General features: G+C 30.2%; 1 protein-coding gene and 1 long non-coding RNA gene across 4 annotated transcripts in view; one reads left to right on the plus strand and one right to left on the minus strand.

Moving 5' to 3' along the window:
- The window catches only part of LOC106682085 (uncharacterized), a 37,808-nt gene that overhangs the window by 10,417 nt on the left and 1,050 nt on the right, over window positions 1–26,341 (minus strand). The window contains exon 2 of the long non-coding RNA XR_001343344.2: window positions 22,022–22,094. This is a non-coding gene — a long non-coding RNA (uncharacterized lncRNA). The remainder of the gene's footprint in view (window positions 1–22,021; window positions 22,095–26,341) is intronic.
- Atg13 (Autophagy-related 13) overlaps window positions 20,386–26,341 on the plus strand; it is a 33,959-nt gene continuing 28,003 nt past the window's right edge. For 2 of the 3 annotated variants that reach the window (XM_014422743.2, XM_014422746.2), the window contains exons 1-2: window positions 20,386–20,539; window positions 23,809–24,021. In XM_014422743.2, coding sequence (XP_014278229.1) covers window positions 23,863–24,021 — 159 coding nt within the window. In that variant the 5' untranslated portion in view covers window positions 20,386–20,539; window positions 23,809–23,862. The remainder of the gene's footprint in view (window positions 20,540–23,808; window positions 24,022–26,341) is intronic. The other variant, XM_014422745.2, reaches the window with a different exon arrangement.

Consider the following 26,341-nt stretch of genomic DNA (forward strand, 5'->3'; position numbering starts at 1 on the left):
TATCTCGCAAGGCGCCACTTGGACGACAAACGTCAGAAAATCGAAGTCACTAGACCTCACCTACCCTGTCAATATTACGCAATACATCATTGTTGTGTAATACAATGTTCTTACCTAGTTGTTTTATTGAAATTTGAATTATCCAAGTAAGATGTATTATTCGAATTTTTTTTTCATACAATTAAATATATATTAATATAAAGAAAAAACAGGTTTTTGATGAAACTAATTCCTAGGAAAATTTAAGCCTGCAAAATCCATTATGTTGCTCTCTATCTTGATTTTTTTTCAAAAATCATAAAAAGCAACTTGCGTGACATCACTTCACACAAATTTTTATTCTAAAAAAGATTATGCTAATTGTTTTTTAAAAATGGGTATAAAATATTGACAAAAAAATTGAAAAGCCTAAAATGTCTCTTTAATATTACCGCAGACAAAAAAATCCTGTGGTGTCAGATCTGATGAACAAGACAATAACACTTATACAGTGCCGTTTGGCCTCTACTTCTGTAAAATAAAGATGCCTTCCTAGCTTGTCTTAATGCTCAAGTTAATCACTTTGAACAACATTTTTACATGGATGTTAAAGTCTACACTTTATTAATAAAGTAATTGGAACACATATTAATATATCTATTGTAACCTAAATAATTTATAACATTGAAAGCCTTTGAAGGTGAATGTTATAAGATATTGATGTATATATTACGATGTATATACAATATATATTATGTATATATTAAGATATGTATATATCATGAATCCTTTACTATATGTCCGTAAAGGACAACTCTCAAACACCATGTATATTACGCAATTCTATTATATTCATCTATATTTTTAACTATATTTACTGTGCGTTATACACAATTTATATTTTCTATGTCTCTAAATAATGTTCAGGTCACATAAATTGTATGAACATCATTTGATATAATCAATTTAAAAAATGTATCACGCTGCTCATATAATATTTGTTTTGTCCAACTGTCACATACATATTATGTATGTTTGTCGTAAAAATAATTGTATAAGTCTGTTTATTTTATAATAAATAAAAAAAAAATCGGAATATTCCACTAGTAAATTAAAACATTTCATATCGTTTGGAAAAAATAATTCGGGTGCAGTGCGCACATCACAGAGTTTTCACTTACGTGTAGGGTTGTAGTTCCCAAGCTTAGTGTAAATTGGTCTGCTTATTTTGAAGTTATCGCAATTTTTGTGATTTAAAAAAAAACGGATAGTACAAGTAAGTTGAAAATTAAAATTTGTATTTTTCTGTCTATAAAAATTCGTATATTAGGGTTTCTCGAGGTGAGAATAAACAATATAAATGTTGTTCCTGTCAAGAATACCACACTTTAAAAAAAAAATCGGGTGGTCTTCTCTATCCTCGTTCGAATTGAATGTCTGTTTTAATTGTTCTCTTTTAGTAATTGATAAAATTCCTCAGTTTTTTCTAGTCATCCATTTTTTATTATTATTGCTAACAATGAGAACTGTTTGAATTTTTGCAAATTAACAAAATTAACTTTTGAGGAATTTTTTGAAAAATCAGTATTTAAGCCCTGTCAAACTATTTCAATGAGCATAAGACCTATCTGATGTTAAAGATTATTCCTCTGTACGCTGATTAAAATCGTTAGAGGCGTTTTCAAGAAAGTCAGAAAAATGTAAAAATCGATTCTACAAAGTAGTAGCACTTCCGGCTAGTCGATTTTACAAAAAAATTCTGTCACACCCCGAGTGTGTAACCTTCTTCAATATCTAATTTTAGTTTCGAACTACTTTTCTTTTTTTTTTAGCTCGGTCTAACACACGCACCATTTTGTGAAACTATGCTTGGTCCTCTGAGTCTAAAGAGACCTCAAAATGTGCATTTTGTCGAAAACTGGAATTCGAAAATATTCACGATAGTAACTTACTACTTTCTCATAATATATATACTTATACAGATATAGGTAATTAAAATTCGAAAGCTTACTATACATTTGTATATAGGTAAGTGAAAGTAAAAAACTTACTGAATATATATATATATATATTTTTTTTTAAATTGATTTCGTCTGCCTATATTTAAATAAAATCATATATTTGAAACAGGAAATCTCTTCGCAGAGAAATGAAGATTTTAAAGATAAACTTTTACAAAAATAAAATGATGATCCAGCTATCGGAAAATTTATAAAAGTATCTTTCAAAAGTAATTATTATTTGTATTTAATATACACTATATATTTAGATTAACGGTTTGAGAATAAATGAGATAGTGGGTTATATGTTTATGAAGTTATGCTGACATAGCCAACGTTGCAAATATAAACAGGAAGCTCGCGAATTTATAAATAAGTACCATTTATTACCACCACTGTATCACTTTATTGGAAAGATAGAAAGATAGTCCGGATGGCGGTCAATAAGGGTTTCAAAATACTAACAAAGAACTATTTATTGTTAACCAACGTTTTGATCCACTTCGTAGGGTTCCGTCAGGGCTGATAAGAGTGCTGTTCTGTTACCAACTGTTAAGTCAATCTACTTCTTACGGTCAAATATCTTCTTTCAATATGTATCACTTTGTATGAAATTCATAGTTATATCGGCACACCACAATATTTAAACAAGAATTGACGATTATCAATATAAAGTGAATTCTTGTCAACCATCAATTGCTTCTTAAATAAATAAAAAAGCTCTGTTTTTTTTCATTTCTCAAATTGGCTCTTAGCCTTTCATTAGAATATCAATGTTCCAAATTAAGAGGTTGGAAGTTATCAAACCTAACTTCACCAGGATGAATAATATTATTATAAAACTGATGGATAAATATTATTAAAATTTAAAGAATTTATTTATTTCATAACAATTTTAAAGCCATTGAATAGATTTAATAACTACTTATTTGGCAGTTCTTTATGTTTTCTTCGTGTATATGCTTGGTCTACATTTTATATTTATTCTGTTTATAAGATTTAATAAAAAAATTACTAATTACAACTCGAACAGTTTTTTCGATTTTCTCTCAAATTCCTCTCGTAAAAATTTTTGTTTATAAACGTTTTTGATGCTAACCATTCTTTCATAGGCTAAAATTAAAAGATTAGTTGATAACTGAGGATGGAACGAATAATTTGACAATATTTTACATAAATTGTGTGAGGTGCGCACATCACATCAATTATAAACAAATAATTTTTATTTTCATGTTGCTATTATATCCTTATTTTAGAGTTTCATGAGGTGGGAGTAACAAATATCGATTTTGTACCTGAAAAGAATACGACAATTTAATCGAAATGCAATCGAGATAGTTCGGATGTTCTCGGTTTTTCTCACCCTAATCGAATACCTCTGTTTTTCCTTTTTCTTCTTAAGTTATACATAAAATTCTTTGATATTTTATATTTATCCATTGTTTATCATTGCTAACAATGAGAACAAAATTGAAGGTGCTTTGGAGGAAGTTTTTTTTAGAAACCGTTATTTAAGCCCTGTCAGAATATTAGCTGATATTAAGAGTACATTTAATTCTACGTTGAAATTTCGAGTTTAATAAAAATCTTTAGAGTCGTTTTTGAGAGAAAGTTGTAAAAATGTGAAGAATCGATTCTATAAAGTGGCACTACTGATCAATCGATTTTACCGGGCGTAACCCCAACATAAATATGTTATTTCAGTTTCTTACAACTTATTGTTTTTGAGTTAGACTGTTCACAGACACAGACCATTTTTCGAGACTGCTTTTGGACTTGGGAGAATTCGAAACATATTTCAATCGAAATTTTTCATTGTCGCAATGCTTTTCCTTACTATATGTACCATATATAATTAAGTGAAAATAATAAGAGACATTTGCAATCACGTCAGGGAAAGGCTGAAGATTACAAAGCAGAAATAGCATAGGCTGTAACACCTGTACACGTCACCACAGCTGTAAATATATAAGACTATAGTTCGTCCGACGCTGCTCTATGGTGCACCTCTACTGCGATACCTCTTCAAAACGACCTTCAGCTCCAGAGCTACCAGAACTCCATCCTTCGGCGGATCGTCCGAAGTACCACACCATAGAGAGCTAGGAGTGCCATCCACCAAGAACTCCAGCATACCTCTGTGTCGGAGATCATAGGCCGACAGCACATCAAGTTCTTTGATGAGCTGAAGACCTGTGCAAACCCACTCTTACGGGAGATTGCCCCTCCACCAAGACCAGGCAGGTGGCAAGGTGGCAAAGCTGTTCCCTAGGGTGTGCTTGCCGAGGGAAAGGGTTCCGACTCGGCCTAAACCCAACCATTCACACTCGTGACAACGCAGACGGCGAGTAAGCGCTACAGTGCTCCTCTGCATACAGTGGATCCCACAACCTACCTTAAAATGCCCTTCAGGCAAAGGAAGAGCATTTATGTTTATTATGTATACATAATCTTATTATAGTGAGAGAAAAAAAAATACATTTGCGAAGATTATTTACATTTGGAAAAATGATTAACGGACGTACAGAGCTCATTTTAGTTTCAAATTGTAACCAATATTATCGACAAACTGCAAGGCTATTCGGACAAAGTCTTACCAATTTGATGTCTATTAGGTGTGCCGGTTCGAATCCGGCCTGGGGCGTTGAGTGGCGGTCCCACAAAATGAAAAACTTTGACCCCACAACCATGGTTAGGCAGTATAGGACTCCAATGGGAATTTCGGCCGAAAAAAAATTGAAAAAGATTACCAATTTCGTTTTTTTAAAAGCAAAATTTATCAAGTGAAACGATTTTTTATTAGTTACGTGGAAGGAATCAAAATTTGACATCTAGATTTCGTAGAAAAACATATATTTTATATGTCAATGTTTTATATGACAATTAAACGGCTTTTGCAGTACATAAAAATAATAGTTTTACTCCAAAAACTGATATGTTATTTACGCAAAAATAATTTTTTGTTTTATTCACTCATGTTTGTTATTAACGTCGCTTTGAAATTTAGAATGGAATTATTCCATCTGATGAAAAACAGATAAATCAGTCAAATTATTGAGATTCATTTATATTTTTTACAGAGAATTCACTAATTGCCTTGGTTTCAACAACACTCATATATAAATTAATTAACAAAAATTAAAATGATTTGATTAGTATTATAACAAAGGATAAATCATTATTTTATGTTTTTTCGAAGAATTAATTATTTCATGATTAGGTGAAAACAAAGTATTGCTTAAGCACAACAATATACAATCCTGCCAGTAACATTCATTGCTAATCAAATTAAATTTAATAACCCCAAAATAATTATTATAACTGGAATATATAAATAAATTGTATCACGCTATATTATCAATTGAAGATTAGTAAAGGGTTATCGATGTCATTGATTAGAGCCTCTAAGATGTCTTTGCCAATTTTATCACACCCTTTAGCATATTAAACTGTAGTTTCAATAATTTGCATATTTGTTAAAATAATTCATTTATTTACAACAATAATTGTTATTTACAATTGTATAAAAATATATACAACAAGTAAATTTGCTGTAGGTGACATAGTGACATGATACATACATATGGAGAATATACCCATTAATAGAACTCCAATAACAATTTTAGAGGAGATCTCGAGGCCATCTTCTTTTAAGACGCCTAGGAGGATTATTAGATAATGAAGGATAAACCAGGTTAAAAACAAGTGGATTTGGATGGTTGGGAGGTTTATCATGGAAGGAATGGTATCTGGTTCTGGCCAAATCGACAACATATGGGACATTGATGTCTTGATGGATGATTTGATTTGTGACAAAATAAGGAGCATTAAGGATTTTACGAAGGATTTTGGACCGTAAGGATCGAATTCGGAAGAATTTCGATGGTTTAGTAGAGCCCTTAGCTCAATTCCGTATGTCCAGATAGGGTAACAGTCATGTAGATCAGTCTTTTGTAATGGATTGGAAGTTTGGACCGTTTGTCTAGTAAATGTTGTAATAGTCGGAATCAACGAAGTGTTTCTTTTCTTTTTAGTTTTGTATGAGGATTCCATGTCAGTCGTTTGTCCAGATGTAGTCCTAAGTAAAGGATCTGTTCGACAGGAATAAGTAATTTGAATATTAATTCACTATTATAGTACAGATCTATAAAAATGTTTTATATCATTAAAAAAAAATTAAAGTGATAATAAAACTTACTGAAGAGTAAATACATTTTATATTTAATCCTAACACCTCTTCAACCAATTCAATTTTCTGACGGTCAGCTTTGGTAATGAATTGATGGAACGAGAGAATTTAATAAAATACACACGGTCTATATTTGAAATACGAGTAATATATATATAGTCCTTTGGGCGTAAAACGAATGTATTGCAATGTGACCAGTTATCACCTTTACACACTGTTGCTTAAAGTGCAAAAGGTCACGGGTATAAAAATTGTTTTTCAGCAGAGGAAAAAACTGACTTTTTTCTGACGATTTGATTCTACTATTATCTATACTTAATTTAGCATTTCAACGGGGAAAAATTTAGTTTTTTTTCTAACATGAAAATTTTAATTTTAATGTAATGTAATTATGCAATACATAAAACGGATATACAAAAATGCAATTTTTGATTATATTTAATAATGCAATAATAAAATTTTTGTATTTATACCTATAACACGAGTTTCAATGACAATGTAAGATCTGAGTTCTGAAATTTACTATATAAAATTTCAGTTGGAACGAATTATAAGAAAATATTCGGATTTTCTTGATTATCTATTATTTTAATAAATTTGATAGAAAATCAAAATTTATTGATCACTGAAATAATCAATAGGCTTGAAACATGAACTTGACAACTTATTATGAAATCGATTTAACTCTTTTTTTAATTTAATAATTTCAACAATTGACTAATAAAAAAAATAATAATGCCATCAAAATTTGAGTTTCTACATGACATCTCAAAATTTAAAAAAAAACATCTTTTGGCCATCCTTGGCTTTTATCCGTAATTACTGGGTCAATGTTTTTTTTGTATTTGTTTTTTTTTGTAATTTTGTACCAAATCCTCAATATAAGCTACTGTGAATCCTCGGAATTCTTCATCGGCATCCACTACTACTGCTTTAAAAGAATGGTCGCTTTAAGTTTCCATACTCCCCTAATTTATTTATGAAGATAAACAAATGAACATACAATATTATATGGTAATTATGCAAAGCCTTAAAAAATAAATAAACAATTAAATACTATCCCTTCAAATTTGTCTTCTTTTTTTATTTTTTAGGAATATGACCCTCGATGGTTGTGTACCAAATAGTATCCTGCAAACAATGGGCGAAAATCTGTTTCTTTTTTTTTTTATCGGTATTATAAAGTATTTTGTGCAAGTACCCATGGAAACCGTTCACTAGCAAACGAGGTATGTATTAAGTAAAGTAAATGACTTTGGAGTAAAGAAAGTCACATTAATCTTCACACCAAATATTTAGTGATGAAAGTAATAAGTCATTGTTGAATAACTCATTAGTTTTTCAAAAGTTAAATTTCATTAATCTATAGAATCAGACTACTATATACCAAAATAATAAAATATGCCTCCTATATTCCAAGATCGTATTATATTAAAAGATAATTGATTTATAATCTTAGGTACTTTCTTGAGACTGGTTAATGTTGTTTAAATAAATAATTTAATTTCTATCCATTTTAGTCTCAACACATTTTATTTTCCTAACAAGTCCAACGTTTCGGCCAATCCGGCCCTCCTCAGGGACACTCTTAATACAATTTTTGAATTAAATGATTTAAAAACTCAACTTCATGCAGGCTATTCTGCCCAGGTCAAAACAACAATTGCTAATAATCAATTTTCACATTAAAAACAAAAATTAAAATTCATTTATCGCAGTCATTATTTGTTTTTAACATTGTTTTAAAGAGGGGCTAAACATCGGTTGCTAACAGTTTCTTTGCTATCTTTGTACATTTCTTGACCCGCAGGTATATTGTAGGAAGATGGTTCAAGATCTTCCGACTATAATTTCATTTACATTTACCGGGATTGTCGAGTGATTCCACATTGGTGGACTTAATTAGAATTAATTCTAATTATTAATTAATCTTCATTATCTATTTGGCCCATAATTTTTCATAAGAGTAGTAGTTTTTAATTTTTTATTACTTATCCTTTATGCTACTATACAAAAACTATTAATAAAATAAATAGACAAAATTTCTGACCAAATGAAGGTAGTATTCAGAACGAAACAATCGAAATAAGACAAGGCTGGCTTCTTGGTTTAATTTAATACGAATTATTATATCTAAATAACATACATTTTCTCACTTATTTGAAATTAATTAGTAATTAAATAATTACACACATACCTATGTAAAATAAGTAGTGCATACTCTTTATTTAATGTATTTTTTTATTAATACTTCACTATATTTGGCAAAAAATAGTATTATATAACTTTTATATAACTTAAAATAAGTGAAAATTTTAAAAAATTTGGTTCTGAAATCTTGAGTTTTTACATATATATTTTTTGACTTGTCTCCGTTATAGAAAAACAAAAAGTGCTCATGAGGAATAAAATTTATACCCGTGAAAAGAGTAGATGGTTTCAAATTCATTAAAATCTTGTTGGCCAGGGTATTAATAAAATTGTCCGTTAATAGATGTTTCCATTATATAGGAGTGTCGGTTAAGTTACGTTTTACTGTAGTATCAAGTATTAATGTTATTAAAGAAATTTAGTGTTGGATCAGATGGGTGATTTTTTACAGTTTTACGTTATAACTTTGTTTGTTCTTACTGAGTTGTCTATTGAAATAGAAACCACGAATAATCTTTAGGTAAATGGTCATTTCATTAGAAACCAATAATACAAGGTTTTTATGTATTTTTTTTATTATTGCCTGGCTGTTAGATATCCAAGTTCTCATTAAAATCCTTGATTATTTGTATTATTTTTATCTTATCGGGATCTAATGTCATTATCCGGAACTACTCGACTGATATTGAACGATAAGCTAATGCCTCTGCACTCGTTATCGTAGGTTATGGACAATCAACACACGTTTAGCGAATGCGACAATCTACTTATCTCGGAGCAGTAGAGAAGACATGCCCTATCTGCTGCATGCAACTTTAATATATAAATGCCATAACACTTCACATCTCGTGACTAAGAAAATTATGAGCTATAGACCAAGATAGATAAATACTCATCTCAAGAAGTGGAGTTTAGTTCTGTTTACTGTTCGCGGAGCGTGTTAGCTAACAACTTAATCGGTGTAACCTTGGGTGAAGCACGAATGTTTAATTCTATATGATTATTTAAACATTTTAGTACCGACTGAGCGAATAGTATTACTATGAATAACGATTCATCTTCATTCGGCACTAAAAGGGTTGATGCCCAGCAAAAGGCAAAACTGAATAATAAAAAGTATTCTTAAAAATTAATAAAACAATCATATGCAAACAAACAAGTCTTTATAGGGACTAGAAAAATAACATCAAAGGGCATAAAAAAGGCAAGATTACAGCATTTAAAAGATTTACTTACATCAATAGGGTCAGACTTTAAAAAGAACAATACGAGGGACTTTTACAAATCTTTCAAAACTACACTAATAAAATATACCCCACCTGTTTTACACTACATTCAGATCCAAAAACACTTAAAATTTCATATAATAACACGGAAAATGTTTGCAGAATATTTTAGGAATCTACATAAGTGTGAAGTTCCTAATGAAACCTTCAAAACAATACCACTTGTCAACCAGATTTAAAACTACTAACCTTGGAAGAAATTAAAAAAATTATCAAACAACTTAAGAATAATAAAGCAGCAGGAGAAGATAACATAATTGCTGAACTATGGAAACACTGCAGTGAAAACTTCCTAAGATATCTGACGATGATTTATCGTACCCCCTAAAAGAGTTATTCCAAAAAAAAAACAATCAAATCATTTCCGACTTTTAGTTTATAATTAGTTATAAACTAAGTTATATATATATATATATATATATATATATATATATATATATAAGATTTCATTTGCTATTTTATTATGTATAGTTCACTGATCATATGTTAATTAGAAGAAGATGATCCTGATGGAAAAAAAATAAAACAGTTGAAACTATTTTTTGTTTTTCTCGCCTTCAGCACGGATCATGTTTTAATTTGTCATCTTTAAAAAAAAATAAATAAATAAAACTAAGAAGTATTATAATCAGATTTTATTTGATAAATATTTAAAAATATGCAATAAAATGGCAGAAATCTTTTGTACTGGAGATAGGTGAGGTGTCTTTTTTTACAAACAAATTAATTAGGAAAAAGGGAAGTTTAATCTCCACCTTCATTATTTATTGATTTTATAGGTTTTAAATAAGAACAAAACACATAAAAGGAGTTCGCTGATATAAGTTCTTTTAATGATCAAGTGAAGGTATCCAAAAAAAAACCAAAAATATAATTAATAAGAAAAAAAATACTATAAGAGGAAATAAAATAGTTCCATTGAATAGTATTTTTTAAAATGTTTTTAAAGACCAAACCTTAAAAGATAAAGGATACATTTACTATTTCTTCTCTAGGCACGCATACATTACATAAGGGAATTAAATACACTAAACGATGGTTTTTTTTTTGGGTTTTTTTTACCATATTTGAGTAACATAAAAAAATTAATGGTTGTCTCATCACAGTACTTTCCGTTCTGAGCATTACCTATTTCAAGAGATATGTTTGCCCTTCTATTTTTTATTGAATCCTCTGCAAGTCATGTTCTTAAAATAGTGTACGGGAATATCGGGATCTTGGCGTAATATGTTGTTTCTGACGAATGAGGATACCACAACAATTCCAAGAAAAACTTTATCAATCTGATATACTATTTTTTAAAATATATTCCGCCTCCCTTGATCTTACTATCCACTAGTTTCTCGTGTTACGCAAAGTGATTTTTTCAAAGGTGTATTAAGTGTGTAACAGAATACTCTTAGCTTCGTGGGAAAAATTTAATAAAAAAAACGTGGTAGGTTTTATATTTAACAGCAATTTAAGGAGGGATGAGGAAGTTTTTAGAAACCTTAGGAACTGTGAAAATAATTTTAAGGATGATTGACATCAAATTTGTGTCGTGTTAATACAGAACTGAAATTTGCGAACCACATTTTTTGGTAATGAACCACCCGACTAACGTTTTAAAAGATTGTTTCCAATTTGTTTTCTTCTTTATAATTTAGAAATGAAATTCCTAATTATCTTATGTCATTCTTCCAGAAAGTGTCAACCCGACTACATTTATTTAAAAAAAAACTAAAAGTCTGCCTAAATTCCGAAAAAAGGACATAAATTATTTTTTGACCATTCCAACTAAATTTTGGTTGTCAGTCATAGAACATGAGGATATTAATGAAATGAAATTATATAATAAAATAAAAATTAAGTAATAAACCGTGAACGGATGAAGCTTTATTGAAAGAAGACCTTGTTGCTTTTTTGGAATATTTGTCATTTGTTCGCACTCACTTTCATTCGATCACTGGGTTCACCAATTTATAAAAATGATATTGAGGTGTAGATAGTTGACCGTAGATTAATGCTTGAAGAAGTTTGTCGGGGGGTATTCCTTTTCAATTGTATGTTACTCTAAATGTGTTGTTATCTCTTTTGTTCTATAGCCTCAATTTAAATTATTTAATTTTTTCAATTTTTAGACACTACTTACATATCTTATATTATAATCTTCTTACCTAAATGATATTATATTTCATCTGTCACTGTTTTCAATTTACTACCATACAATTCCACAAATATCAATCAATAAAAAATCTTGTATTATTCAATTATCAATTATCATTTTATATCATTTATAATTTAATTCAATATTTTATATAATTCTAAATTTGTTTGTATACTATTCCTTTTCAATTGTATGTTACTCTAAATGTGTTGTTATCTCTTTTGTTCTATAGCCCTGATGAAGACCTGAAACTCAGGTCGAAACGTCGGCATAAAATAAATAAATATGGTTTTGTTTATTTATGTTGTTCTTTGCTGACCGCACCCCCCGACAAACTTCTTCAAGTATAAAAATGATAATTTTGAGAAAATGACAGACATATATACAATTTTTCCAAACGCTTTTTGGTATTCAAAAGAAAATTTAACTATTAAAACTAAAATAATTAGTGATTTTCGATACATCTTCTATAATTAGTTCATCAAACTAGGAATAAGTGAGTGGAGGCATTATCTGTTTGATAGGGGAGTAGTGTTCCAGATCGGCGAACCTTACATGGTTAATATAAGAGGTAATTTTTTTTTTTATTTTTACAGTTGATTATGGGGGGCGGGTATAGTCTCATACAAAAAGACACTCCTAACTATATACAATATTATAAATTTAAACAAATTTAGATAAAAAAGATAGCTTAAAATAATAATTCTTAATAAACCATAAAAGTAAAGTTAATAACAACAATAAACAATGATTTATTTCCGGATTTAAAAAATAAATAATTGACTTCAACTAGAAAAAAAATAAATAAAAAGAAAGTTAATTTAAAAAAAGATGAAGAGAAAAAAAAAAGAAATTAAGATAAAATAAAAATTTTAGAATAACAATAACAGAACTCACACATATAAAACTTATAACAGGATGCCCTGCAGCAGCCTGGGCTTAAGTCTTCTAGTTGTGGTTGGGTTTCCCAGGTTGTAGGTCACTGCTCCTTAAACTATAGGTAACTGGGAGTGGAACTTCATGAAACTTTTTTGATGTAATCCTGTATTGTCTCTTTTAATAATTTCGGATGCAATTGGTTGTTTCTTACAAACCAAAGAGCATCCACTGCAATTCTTAGGACTTTATTTTGAAAAGATTGTTATCTTTTCCTTTTCGTAAAGGTACAATGCCGTTCCCAGACTTCACACCCATTCATCAGCAGTGGCCTGAGAATTGTTTTAAAAATAAGAATAGCTGTTTCTGGTTTTAATTTGGATTTTCTATTTAGGATAGGATATAGCATTGCGTAGGTTTGAGTTTGTTTGATGTTGGTAAGGTGGTTCCAGGTAAGGCATCGATCGAGATGAATTCTCTGGTATATCTCTGGTCTCTACTTACTGGCAAGATTTCATTTTACATTTTTACCTTTAAGGATCAGTTCTGGTGGGCGCCTGAGGGTAATAATTTTCGAATTACATTTTTCAATGTTCAGATTAATCATCCATTTATTGAAGTATTTTTGTAGTTCATCAAGGAGACTTTATTTATTTATTTATTTAATTTATTTCTAGTTATTATTATGTCATCATGTTGAGAGAGCACTGCTGTATCATCAGCGAACATAGCTATGAAGGTATGTGTGGAATGAATGATGTCGTGGACTTAGAATTAGAGGTTTAACAGAATGGGAGAAATGACTGAACCTTGTGGAGTACCGGCATGGATTTATACGGGAGTAGCAGCCACGAGAAATTAATAAGCGCATCGGATTGACAAATACCTCGCATACTTTGAAGTAACGCATGACTAAATAATTATGGCAGTTTTCAGAAACAATAGCTTATTAGTTTAGCCTAAAATGAATATGATAACCGAGCAAGGAAAAGTAGAAACCTCAAAAATTAGATAAACCTGATGAGGTGAACGAATGCCACTAAATCCCGGAGAGAGGTTTCTACATTTCCAACTTTTATCCTATTTATTATGAGATAAAAAGAAGGTTGTTTTCTCGATTTTGAACAGTTAACTAAATGGTATAGCAAATCTCAAAACTGTAATTTGCTTAACTGATGTACGAGAGATATGCGATATCGGAAAGTTCGGGTCCAGAAAAAGTGAATGAATGATATTTCTGAGTTACTAATTATTTGTTTCTAAATTTCGAATAACTTTTTATTTGAAGTCAAATGAAAAAAAGTTAGCTGGTTTATCGTAATATTTCATTTTAATACGATATTGATTATGTGAATGGACAATAACCTTCGGAAAGCACTTAAATAAGACGGTCCTTGACAATTATAGAGTTTGTGAGATAAATTAGAAAGGGTACTATTCCTGTAGAGAGCACGGAAACATCAAGCCGAGCTGCAAGAGGTCCTAAAGTGTACATAGGTATTTTAAATTTATATATTCTTCTTTTTTAAAAGGAAACTATTTGAAAATCGACAAAACTCTGAAACGTTATCGCATTAATAATTAATAATATGATGGTTAATTAATAAAAGAGCGTTGAAGCTGCAAGGGTTTTTAATTCCTCAGAAATTATTATATAAGTTAAAATTCATTCAGCCCTCTTAGTCATAGCTTATTTGTTTGAGATACATTTAAAAAATTCTCCGTAATTGATTTTTTATTTTTATAGGATTATAGATCCCCTAATAACTCTAGATATATAGTTAGATAAGTAACATGCTTAGTGTAATAAAATAATTAGTAACTGTTTAGCCCCATTCCATGGGGTGTGTATATAAATATATATCATGATTATTAATATTTTATATAATATACCTAACGATATTTTATATATTAATGTCTAAAACCTATAAAACTTTATTTGAAACATTCTACTCAAGCAAGAAACCTTATTAACTCTCGGGCCCGGTACCCTGACCCCAGTAAACATATTTCCTCTTTCTCCCCTTATCCCATTTCCCCCTATCTGTTGGATTGCTTCAGGAGTCCACCTCGAACATGCTACTTTTATAAGCCAACAGGATAAATAAATTTATTTTAAAATATTTCATTTACAATAATACATTTGAGCCTAAGAAGCAAATTGCGATTGAATTATAAAATAAGATTACATCTAGTCATGTTTTATCTATCTTAAACCCATCAGACTTAGAACTCTGTAAATTTTTGTGGGTAAGATTAGTTAATTAATGCTATATAGCATTACCATTTGATAGCATTTATTAAAATCTTAAAACTAAATATTGCATGATTAAGATTCAACTATCATTTTCTAATAATGCATCAGTCTGGGAGTCTCTTTCCTCCTTGTATTTTCAACACCTTTATAGATTAACGTACCTATTTATTTTGGGAAAAAATAGAGTTTTTAATATGTTTTGAGTAAATAGCCTATTGGTCGTGTAAATCTAATAACATACCTTTTTCCTCAAGGAATATATAACACAAAAAATCATACCATAACCATCTGACCCCGATACCCTAGATCGTTCAGAGCCCATGTTTCACTATAGCGATTTTTTTACACATGTGACCTATAGACGGCATTGCACCACAAGTCATTGAATCATAGCGGAACCACTCGCCAATTTCATGGTACACCGAGCAACAACTTGAGGTGTTTATTATATTTATTTTAATTTATGAATGTTTGTATGTGTACGTAACGTCTTTTCGGTTTCCGCTGAATACAAAGGTGCCAAGAATTATGATTGACTGGTTTAACCCATTTTTCTATATTTATTTAGTCTTCTATATTTATTATCTTTATTTCTTATATCGCTCTCGTGGCGTTACATGGTTTATATATAAATTTGATTTTTTTTTGGTTGGATTTCTTTTCTTGTAAGCTTTATTGTTTATTTATTTTGTACCTTTAGTGGCCGCCAACAGGACTATCTTCCTACCAAAATGTATAGTAATAAATATACAAAATAAAAAGGAAAAATTATTACTTAGAAATGTTTACATGTATTCAGAGCAGTAGGAAATCGTGATCCTGGAAGAGACAGGTGTTAAAAACAGAGACGGGATTTGAAAGTAAAAAGAGAGGGGCCGTTGCTGACTAGAGGAGGAGTGGAATTCCACAAGGAGGTTGTACAGTCAGTGAATGATTAATCAGGTGCAGTAGTTTAATGAAAAGTATTATAGAGATCGAAAAAGCTGGAGTTTGGATTATGGTGTGGACTGCAGTAGTTGATTGAATTTAATAATATAGTTCTGGGAAGAAACTCGATCCTTCTTGGTAGGGAGAGGACCAGAGACGGGTAGTTCCGTTGCCGACATTCATGGTGGGAAATAAAAAATACACCTACACTAACGGTAAAAGAGCTGACAACTGATACATTCGGCTCAAGCGTTCTGAATTAACCAAACATCAAGTTTGTTTAAAGTCTCGGTAGCTAAGCTAGAATCTGTAGGCATGGCAGCCGAGAAAGGTCGAAACACAAAAAGGCGACCATACAAAGTAGTCCAAATTTGTACTTAATTTAACCTAAAGGACATATTTTCGAATGAGGGCTCATTTTAAAGCTCAGTTCACTCTGAATAAAGATATACTGGGTCAGCAATTTAAAGCGGTCTGTTTCATCGCGTCAGACCACGTCAAAGCTGCCCAGTTTACGAAGAAAACCGTTATAAGCTACTTTTTCAGTGCTAAAAAACATCTATGCGTCTAATTGTTTCTGAGATACAATTTTCCAATAACCAGAATTTATTCACATTGTGTGAACTACCACGCTCTGACTGTAAACTAATTTTAAATGAAATATGCTGATTCTAATACATAATATAGAGTTATTATAATAAACGTTAATCTATATATTACGGGCCGTGTGTAGCCGAAGAAGTTAACACGTCGATCTCACAGCAGCCTCGGATAGTACAAGAGCCCAAGAGGAGAAAAAAAGGAGCTATCTCACCCCAATTTTTGATTACTTTAAAGAAAACTATGTATAATTACTAGTCAAAATTCATGAGTCTGCCAAGTATAGGTAGGAGGAATAAAAAATGGCGCCTGTTTCAAAGCGATATAAAAAACTAATTTTTCATTCGGAGCTCTATATTTGAAAAAGTAGGAACAACACAAGAAAACCTAAGAGAACGTAATTTAAAGAAGAGCAAATTTGCTAAAATATGAGCCCTAATAGAGTTATTTACGTTAAATAGTTTTCGAGATATAAAAAAACGTTGTATGGGACGTACTTAAAGATCAGTAATTCGTGAATTTATTTTGAAAAATCTATATCTCAAAAACCATTTGACGTACAGATGTCTATTAGCACTCACATTAAAGCTAGTTTAATGAGCTATAAAGTATTTTATGGTATTTATCTTCGTAGGAATAATAGTTTACATGAAATTCGCTAAAATAAATTGATTTATAGTTGTTCAGACAAATTTTCATTTGCCAAATTTATATTCATATGTGAATATCATAAAAACTACTTCTCCGACGAAGATGAGTGTCATAAACTACTTTATAATAAGTTAAATTTCATACGAATAACTATAAATTAACATTTTGTGAGTTTATTTTGTCAAATGTCATAAATACTACTACTTCTACAAAGATAAACCTAATTAACTATTTTGTAGTAAATTTAACTAGCTTTAAGTGCTGGCAAACATCTGTACGTCCAACGGTTTCTGAAATAAATCAAACTTATTGTCCCAACAACTATAAATCAATTTATTTTAGCAAATATCATGAAAACTACTATTCCTACGATTGACTCTAATTTTGTGGCAGTCCCAGGGAATGGAAACTTGATTCTACTACCACGGTTTGAATAGGTTGGTTGCCAGACAAGTAGTAATAAAAAAAAACCTACATTAAATTATATTATTAACAAAAATAAAACTCATGAAATATTGACTGACTTTGCTCCAGATACGTTTGCCGACGACAGTCCAGTATATTTCCCAAATAAATATAATAAACCAAGTAGGCAAGAAATGCAGTTGAAAAAAAAGTGGACAATATCATGTATAAATGCATAAAAGATATATCATCACGAAGAAATTATTTTAAATGGAATATAGAAGAAATATAAAAATCACTATACAAATAAAAAAAATCAAGTTCAAAATCTAATTATATGTTGCATTGTTCAATAAAAAATAGTTCTTCAATGCCGTCCACAAATCCAATTACCACTTCACAAATGAAAGATTAATTATTTAATTATTAATACCACTTTAAATTACAGGAAATTTTTAAGTATAATTTTAAATATTATTGATTGATATCCCTAGATCTTAGAGAGAACTATTTTTCACTTTTTTTTGGAAATCACCCTGATCACTTAGATCTACGTAACACAATATAGACATTATGCTAGAATGATGAATTGATGAATCGAGGTCGTTGATAATAAAACACCCAAAAGTAAAGTATTTCACAAAGGATATGGAGTTGTGACATCTTCCTTTCTACATTTTAGCATAGATGACAAAATTTCACTTAAGCGATACGGACCGTAACAAACTTATTTGTATGTAAAATGCAAATGTGTGTACAGACATAGGCAACAGGACGGTTATGCAACTACTTCCCACCTTGCTGCTTATGAATGCAGCTCTTGAAGCCAAAACGTTTTCCCTATTTTTTAAGGAAAACGTATTATCCACGTAGTTATCCTTCCAGCCAATTTCTCGCTAATCCTGACAACACTTCGGTTTGCCTAAAAGGTTTAAACAAGCTTCCCTTATTCCAAAGGGCTTTGAATAAACATGTATTTCTTCTCTGGGAACAATATCTGAATACATATTAACTTTCATTACACAACATTAGCAGTGACTGTTTTATAAAACTGGTATGATACAATGTATCTACTACATAATAATAAAAGTAAGATTTAAGATTTATCTGCATGAAAATTGAGGGTGTCTGGGTTCCATAACCGTATGGGCGTTCCTGAGAAATGAATCTGCACATTCCTACTCTGGTTAGTACGAAGTGGCAACCTCTAGGTATTCTGTCAGAGGTAGGCAAAAAGGACCAAATCCGTCCATTGGATAGTCGCCAATCAGTCCTTCTATCGGCTGGAGAGAATCTGGTTTCAGACAAGAGACACATATTTCAAAATACCCTCGGCCACTTCTTTATATGTCGCTGGATATCAAAGGCCCCAAAAGGTGCCCCGACAAGGCGAAGGACGTTCAAGCAATTTTTTCAAGAAATCCAAATGAGGCTTCACGTTGAATCCTCTTTCAAATTTCACACCGAGGTAACAGACTATCCCACTTGAAGGTATTCTTGTTTGTTAAATAATTATGTAAGTGGTAATATAATTGTTTCATAAATCGTTATGTTACAGTATGCTATCGGTTTTAAAACAAAAAAGAACAATTATATTAATGAGGTGTATATAATTGACCATAGATTACTGATTGGAGAAGATGGTCAGGGGGTGCGGTCAGCAAAGGAGCAACATAAATAAACAAAAAAAAGTATTTATTTATGCCTGCATAAATAAATATTGTTTTGTTTATTTAAATTGTTCCTTTGCTGACCCCACCCCCCGACCATCTTTTCCAATCAACAATTATATTAATCGGCAGACCCTATACGTTGTTGCCCTTTGAGAATGCCTTCCTTCTTAGCGGCGAACATTCTCCACTTTTTCCTCTCCAATCCTCCAACCATGTTCTGCTGGCTGTTTAAGCATACTCCTGCAGCCAGATCATAAACGTGACCATTGGTCCCTACCAACGCTCTAGCACTCCCAAAACAAATTAAGGTTTCATCTATTATTTTCAATCATAAAACATTTTCAAAACGAAGGATTCAACCCATCCTTTTTCCATGTTCCATAAATCATTATATTATAATTGGCTATCGGTTTTAAAACAAAAAATAACAATTATATTAATCGGTGGGCCATATATGTTGTTACCCAACAAAGAAAAAAAAAACATCAAATATCTGTTTATTCAAGACTCAAGAAAAGTGATGATTAGTAAATTAGAAGACAGAATAGTGATAGGATATTCGACTTAGAGAACAGCACCCAGCAGTACAAGCTTCCTCGCATTGCGGGGCGTGTCAGATGTAGTCATAACTTTTTTACATGTCATTTAATCAAATCTCTTATTAGTCCTTCTAGTTCATAATGGAGCCGGAGATGAACATTTTAGTCTCAGTTTCGATGATTTGAGAGACTAGATTCAGTTGGTTTTTTTTTTTTTTAGGTTTTTTAATATAAAATCTCACAACCCAATTTTATATACTGTTTCCTTCTGAGGAATTCAGTTCTTGGCACTATATTAACTGGTGGACTAGTGTATCGTCGAAGTATATTTGTGATTTAATTGCGTTTTTCATACTAGGTACTATTTCTGTAAATTTTACTATATGTTTTTAATAGCTTTTGAGAGATATGATAATTTTGAACACTAAAAACAGACGCGATTAGTATGACTATGTGGAAATCGTTTTATTAACGATGTGAAGTACTAATAAAAAAAAAATCGGCTAAACCATATAATTTTGTAATACAAGTGATCTAGTTGCATTAGCAGGCGCCGGTTGCAGTAATCACGGTCAGGGAGATCTAAAAATATATGACCGGTTTCCATTCACTCCAAACAGTGCCGCGGTCTGAATCACCGTACCTACTACAACCATCGATAGTAGTAGAGAGATCGATGTATCGCGCCTGGATCGATAAGGCGGGAGATATGCTGAGCGGGGACACGTAGCCCTCGGGGATTCGTTATACCCCCACCACTCCATACACGCCCAGTCTCAGGCTGTGAGTCGTTGGATGTGTAGTAGTAAGTGGTCAGTGCCATTTCATACTGTGTTTTAGCTCACACGACAGCTCTTTCGGTGAGTAACATGTCTCTATGATCTTCAACCCAGTGCTATAATTATTCATGTATTTTTAAAACATGTCAGTGCTGTAATACGCCACCTGATGAAATATCTTCACTGGGTCGTACTGTGTGTCTGTACGATTACACTCTTCAGTGTTCAGCAATTGGAAGTTCGTTTAAATTACATGTGTTAGCCTGTGATTAGTGTCATCATTTCCCTCGCATTCCATTCCGATCATCAAGTGTTGTAACTGGCCTTTCACTGACCTAGCCAATACTAGTGTTCTTCACTGACTGGAATGTAATGATAACGCAAGATTTTTCTTTTTTGTTAAACAACTCCTCCAGTGAGACAATGGTTGTACTTCTATAGCTACTGCTTTCTGGAGAAAAAAGCTAGATTGATTCATCTTGAAGTTGCCTGACCACATGTCTGCTCTAGTGCTAACTTTAAATCTGCCTGTACTTATTGAATATAATTGATAGAACAAAAAATTATTGTTGACTCAATTTTCTTTTGTGTGCCCCATTACTCTGGATTATCTTATGAACAAATATAGCAAAACATGTTCATCGATTATAACAAAAAAAATTTAACATTTCAGAATCATTATAATAGTGGTACCTTCTATGTGGTAACGTGGTACTGTTCTTATTGATAATAGAAATTTAATTCCTGCAAATAAAAATGTCTTCTACGAAAAAATGTAGTATTGTAGAAAATGATGAATTTTTACTTTTGACACTTATGTGGTTTTAGAAAGTTAAAAAAAGAAATGCGATAATCTGACAAGTGATCAATTTCACAATGACCTTGCATTTGATTCCAATCAGCTCATGCTTGTGATATCGAATCTTATCTTGATCAAATTTTCTTTCCGTGGCCCCTATTTTTAGAACCGAAGTGCATGTGTTTCGCTTGACTAATGTTAGAAATGATATTAAATGCTATAAAAAGTTAATTTCTAAGTCAACCGTAATGTTTTCATCCAAGTTCTTAAAACTATTAGTTGATTTTTAAAAATATAATAGGCGTTACAATATAAAATGTTACTAATGTGTGATACACTTGGGCACATCGTTTAGTTTAAATGAGTTTTGATAGATACTTCTCTTACCTTCAGAAAATTTATTACATAAAAGTAGTTTAAGTCAGCTAAAATACTTTTATTACTACATTCTGCTTAATTTTTCATCTATTGATTGCTTTAAAACCAGGTTATTTAGGTATAAGAGTGTTGTGAAAACTTAAGTTACCCAATATGGTACTGTTGACATCAATTATTTGATAGAAAAATTCTCTTAATGGAAACCCTAGAAATTTATTATTCTGAACAATGTTTGTGTTTCTAATTTTGTTAAATGCGCCATTAATTTCCAAACTGTTAGTTTTTCTAAAATTTTACATTATTTTTTATGATGACTGATTTTCATTTTAAATGATTATTTTATTTTTAATAATTAAAGTTAATAAATATCTTATCTTAATAGTTACCTTTGTTGATAACACAATTTTTCTTGCTACTTGTTATGAGAATGAATTTCTCCAACCTTTTTCGGTCACCATTCTAAAACAGATAAATGATTGTATTTAAATATTAAATTTTGAGAATAAATTTAAATACGTATTATAATTTTAATTTTAGAACAATGAACTGGATTATGGGCAAATTGCTCAAAACATTTGAATGTAAAAAATAAATTTAAAAAGTAATTAAAGGGCTAATTCTTTTAGAAAGAAAATTAAATATCTATATTTATAATTTAGATAAATAAATAGAAGATAAAATTTATATTATGGAAGTATTAAAATTCTGATCAATCATTTAGTTAAATTCATTGATGCTATGTTTTAAAAATTATTTCAATCCGTTTTAATCCTCTTGCTGATGTATCTTAATATAATTCCTTTAAACCTCTTTGAAAATGTTAAATGAGATTTATACATTTTTTATGCTGCATTAAACCTTAACTCAATAAATAATCAATTTAGATATACTTTTAATTTATTATAACGTTTGTCAAATGTTGATTTTGCTGTTTGCATAATAATATTTGGTAAAATATTTTTATTGGAAAAGTAATTGTGTTTAGAGTAAATTTTGTTCCTTCAGTTACAATCGTAATTGTTTTCATCGTTATGTAAGCTTCCGCATTCAAAATATGAACTCCTCAAAGTCATTCATGCCCGATTTTGGTAGAATTTGTAATTCTTTGATTACATACAGTGGAAGTTACGAATGATTATATTTCTTGGACAAAGTGATAATACTGATACATTTTCATCAACAAATAAGGTAGAAAAATCATCTAAATGGGAAAGGAATATTTTATTTTTAATACTGTTCTACCAATCAGCTTATATTTTCCATTGTCCGTAACTGTTGTATGCATTAGTGGAGAACATTGCTTAACAAGCACATTAAATCTGCTTCTTTGCAATACTTGAGTCATAGCATATTCAGAAGTCATATGATTTGCATTAATGTTTTTGAATATTTTGTTGAGAGATATGTATAATTCCCTATTTATGACGATTTATCTAACCCTGCTTGTTAATTATTATTTGTTTCAATATTTGTTGTTATACCTTCTGTTCTGGTAGTATGGATATAAGTTCCTTTAATGGATGGCTCTGATACTTCATAGTTTATTAACCTACCGAAAGTCACTCATCAGTTCTTTTGTACAATAATTTACAGATTTCGATCATGATGATCAAGGGAAGAAACAAATCAGTCCATTTGTCCTATTTGGGTTTTTTAATATTTAGAGAACTGAATTTTATCCAGATTTCTTAAAGGTGCTAAGTGAATGTTTTATGATCTATAAAAATTTCTGTATTTTAAAATTTGTAATAATTTAATATTTACACTTTATATTTATTATTTTAAATACTTCAAAGTATTTTTACTTTTTCCTGTAATTTTTTTTTCGTTTTTAAAAGTGAAATCCACATGCTCAGTTTAATTTTTTTTTCTAGATTTGAAAAGTAATATTCCTCTTTTATTTTATTTTATACTATTCATTTTATATTAAAAATGATTTCTTGATCAGCTATAATTTGATTTAATTAGTTTGAAAATTAAGTTTTTATTTTTTATTCTTACATTTACATTTATCTCCTTTTTGAAAAAAAAAAAAAAAAAAATGCTACCATATTTTTATTTTAACTGTTTAATTTAAACAACCTTCTTGTTCCACTCATATGTTTCGAGAATACTTATTAGGCCCAACTGAAGAGGAAATATATTTTATAACAGCCATTTAATTATTTTTCAGGGCGGAGACTAGAGCACTCTTAGTGATTCATTCATATCCGAACACCTTCGCATCATGTCAGAAAGGACTAGTGCAGATGAAGCTAAAGATTTGGACAAATTTACAAAATTTCTAGCTCTGAAATCTGCACAGATCATCGTGCAGTCCAGACTAGGAGAAAAAGTAAGAACCCAGTGCAAGCCCTTTTGTTACAGTAACAAGGACTGGGTAAGTGTAAGTGTTGAATCTTTTTATTTCATATTTGGAGTATTTAGTATTTATGTCTTAAGATTAGATTTAATTTAATTAGGTATTTTCTTAATACCTGATTATATTACTTTTCCATTAATCTTATTTTATTTATTTAATCCATTGGTGAACACAACTTTTCTGAGACTTTCAAGAATCCATATTTGCCAAACAAGGTGTCTAAGTTTGTCTTTATTATTAGTTGAGGGAGGATAAAAAGTAGGAAACCTCGGCAGAAATATGGATAAGGAAAAATTGCGATCAACGTACCTTATGTATTATAATTACTTGTTTTCATTGCTTTACAGCTGTAGATTTCGCGTTTTGGGAAATGAAATTATCTGCTAACAGAGACTTGTCGTAAATTTTCCCACATGACCTCTGAGAATGAATCAAATTATATTTGGCAGGATAAACTTTCGAATACTGTAGCACCTTTTTTTATGTTCTTACTTGTCTCTAATTAGACCATCATATTAACTTTGTATGGATAAAGTTAATGTAGGTACATTTTGTAAGTGGATAATTCTCAAAATATTTTATGCTCTATAAATATCTTTAAAAAAAATTAAATCCAATATCCACTCTTCATTGTTTCAAATTATAATTTGTGGCGTTCTGATTTTGACCTACAATAAAGTTTTAATATTTTTTGCAAGTGGAGAAAACTAATAAAATGCTTCGTGTTATTTTTTCAATTATTCAACATTTTTATCTTTATTGTTTTAACTTACAGACTTTGATATTTAAATGTTTTATTTAATTTTTGTTACTCATGCTTTTTTTTATTTATTTACTAACTTTAGTAGATAAAATATCTTATTAGAAAAATCCATAAGGAAGAGACTTTGATGGATGACCCATCTTAAGTTTCATAACTGGTCGTTCAAGGTCATGATGTAATCTCTTAAATCGCTGAAGTAATAGGATGAGCCCTTTCTAGTTTTATCAGACATTATTCGAAGTGACCTTTTCTAACTTAAATGTATTTCTCTTATCCAGTTACGAATAATGTTGGAATTAAGTATTTAATAAGGTTGGTAAATTATATTAAATGAAAATATTTTTGTGTGATGATTTTAGACTAACATTAATCATATATGTATATTACCTTAAATTATTATGTATTGTAATAACAGTAATAATAATAATAACTATACTATTTGGTTTAGGTTCCTAATTTTATTCACTTTCTCTTGTCTTTGTTTGAATGTCTACAGGGCCTGCAAAAGACGGAGTTTTAAGAAAAAAATCCTAAAAGTTTGGGAATTTTATAATTTAAAGAAAATGAATATGAAATCGATTTCGTGAATCATCATTATTTATCACAATACCTGTTCATAATAGTGGTTTATTGTATGACATCTAATATTAGGGTGTTTTTCCAAAACCTTTTTATGATATTTCCTGTCTTTTACCGGTTTTCTAGGTCATTTTTAGAAAAATTTGGGATCATCAAAATAGTTACAATTGGACATCATAATAATATATGTGGAATTTTCCTAATTATTAGTTAATAATGGCATAATTGTGCTTATATTTAGTGAAGGTGTTAATGGTCTTAGAGCTATTATGCAAATAAATAAAAATTATTAATGTAATAGTAATAATTTGGAATTTATTTAATATCATATTAAATTTTGTGAAATGTTGCTTTCCCTCTATAAGATGATTACTAGAACCAAGATTATATTTTCTAGGTATGAATCATTACAATTGGGAGAATTAATCGCAGACTTTAAGACATTTATAATCAAATACGACCCTCAAAATAGTTTTTTAACCTGTAATTGGTCTTGGAGTTGAATTTCATTTATAAAAAGATATCTGTTTTCAATCTACTACCATCTAATTCCACGATTATCAATCAATTTTTTCACTATTGATTAACAATTTTTTTATCATTTATGATTCAATTCAATATTTTGTATAATTCCAAATTTGTTTGTTACTATTCCCTTTCAATTTTATGTTTCTCTAAATCTTGTTGTTATCTCTTTTGTGTTATAGTCCTGATGAAGACCTGAAACTCAGGTTGAAACGTCGGTATAAAATAAATAAATATTTTTTTGTGTATTTATGTTGTTCTTTGCTGACCGCACCCCCTGACAAACCTTTCCAATCAATAAAAAGATGTCATTGCCTACAATCAAGTCATTTTGTAAATAGAGTTGTTAATATAAATTAGATTTATAAATACAATTATTATATCTTTCCTAATTAATAAATGCAAAACTAGTTCTCGACTGCTGCTATTTTATTTTCAAGTTTAGAGCTAAGATTGTTGCCAAATTAAATCAGTTAA

The sequence above is a fragment of the Halyomorpha halys genome, unplaced genomic scaffold, assembly GCF_000696795.3.
Source record: "Halyomorpha halys isolate HHAL.00 unplaced genomic scaffold, Hhal_1.1 Scaffold388.1, whole genome shotgun sequence".
In the NCBI taxonomy this organism is placed as follows: Eukaryota; Metazoa; Arthropoda; class Insecta; order Hemiptera; family Pentatomidae; genus Halyomorpha; species Halyomorpha halys.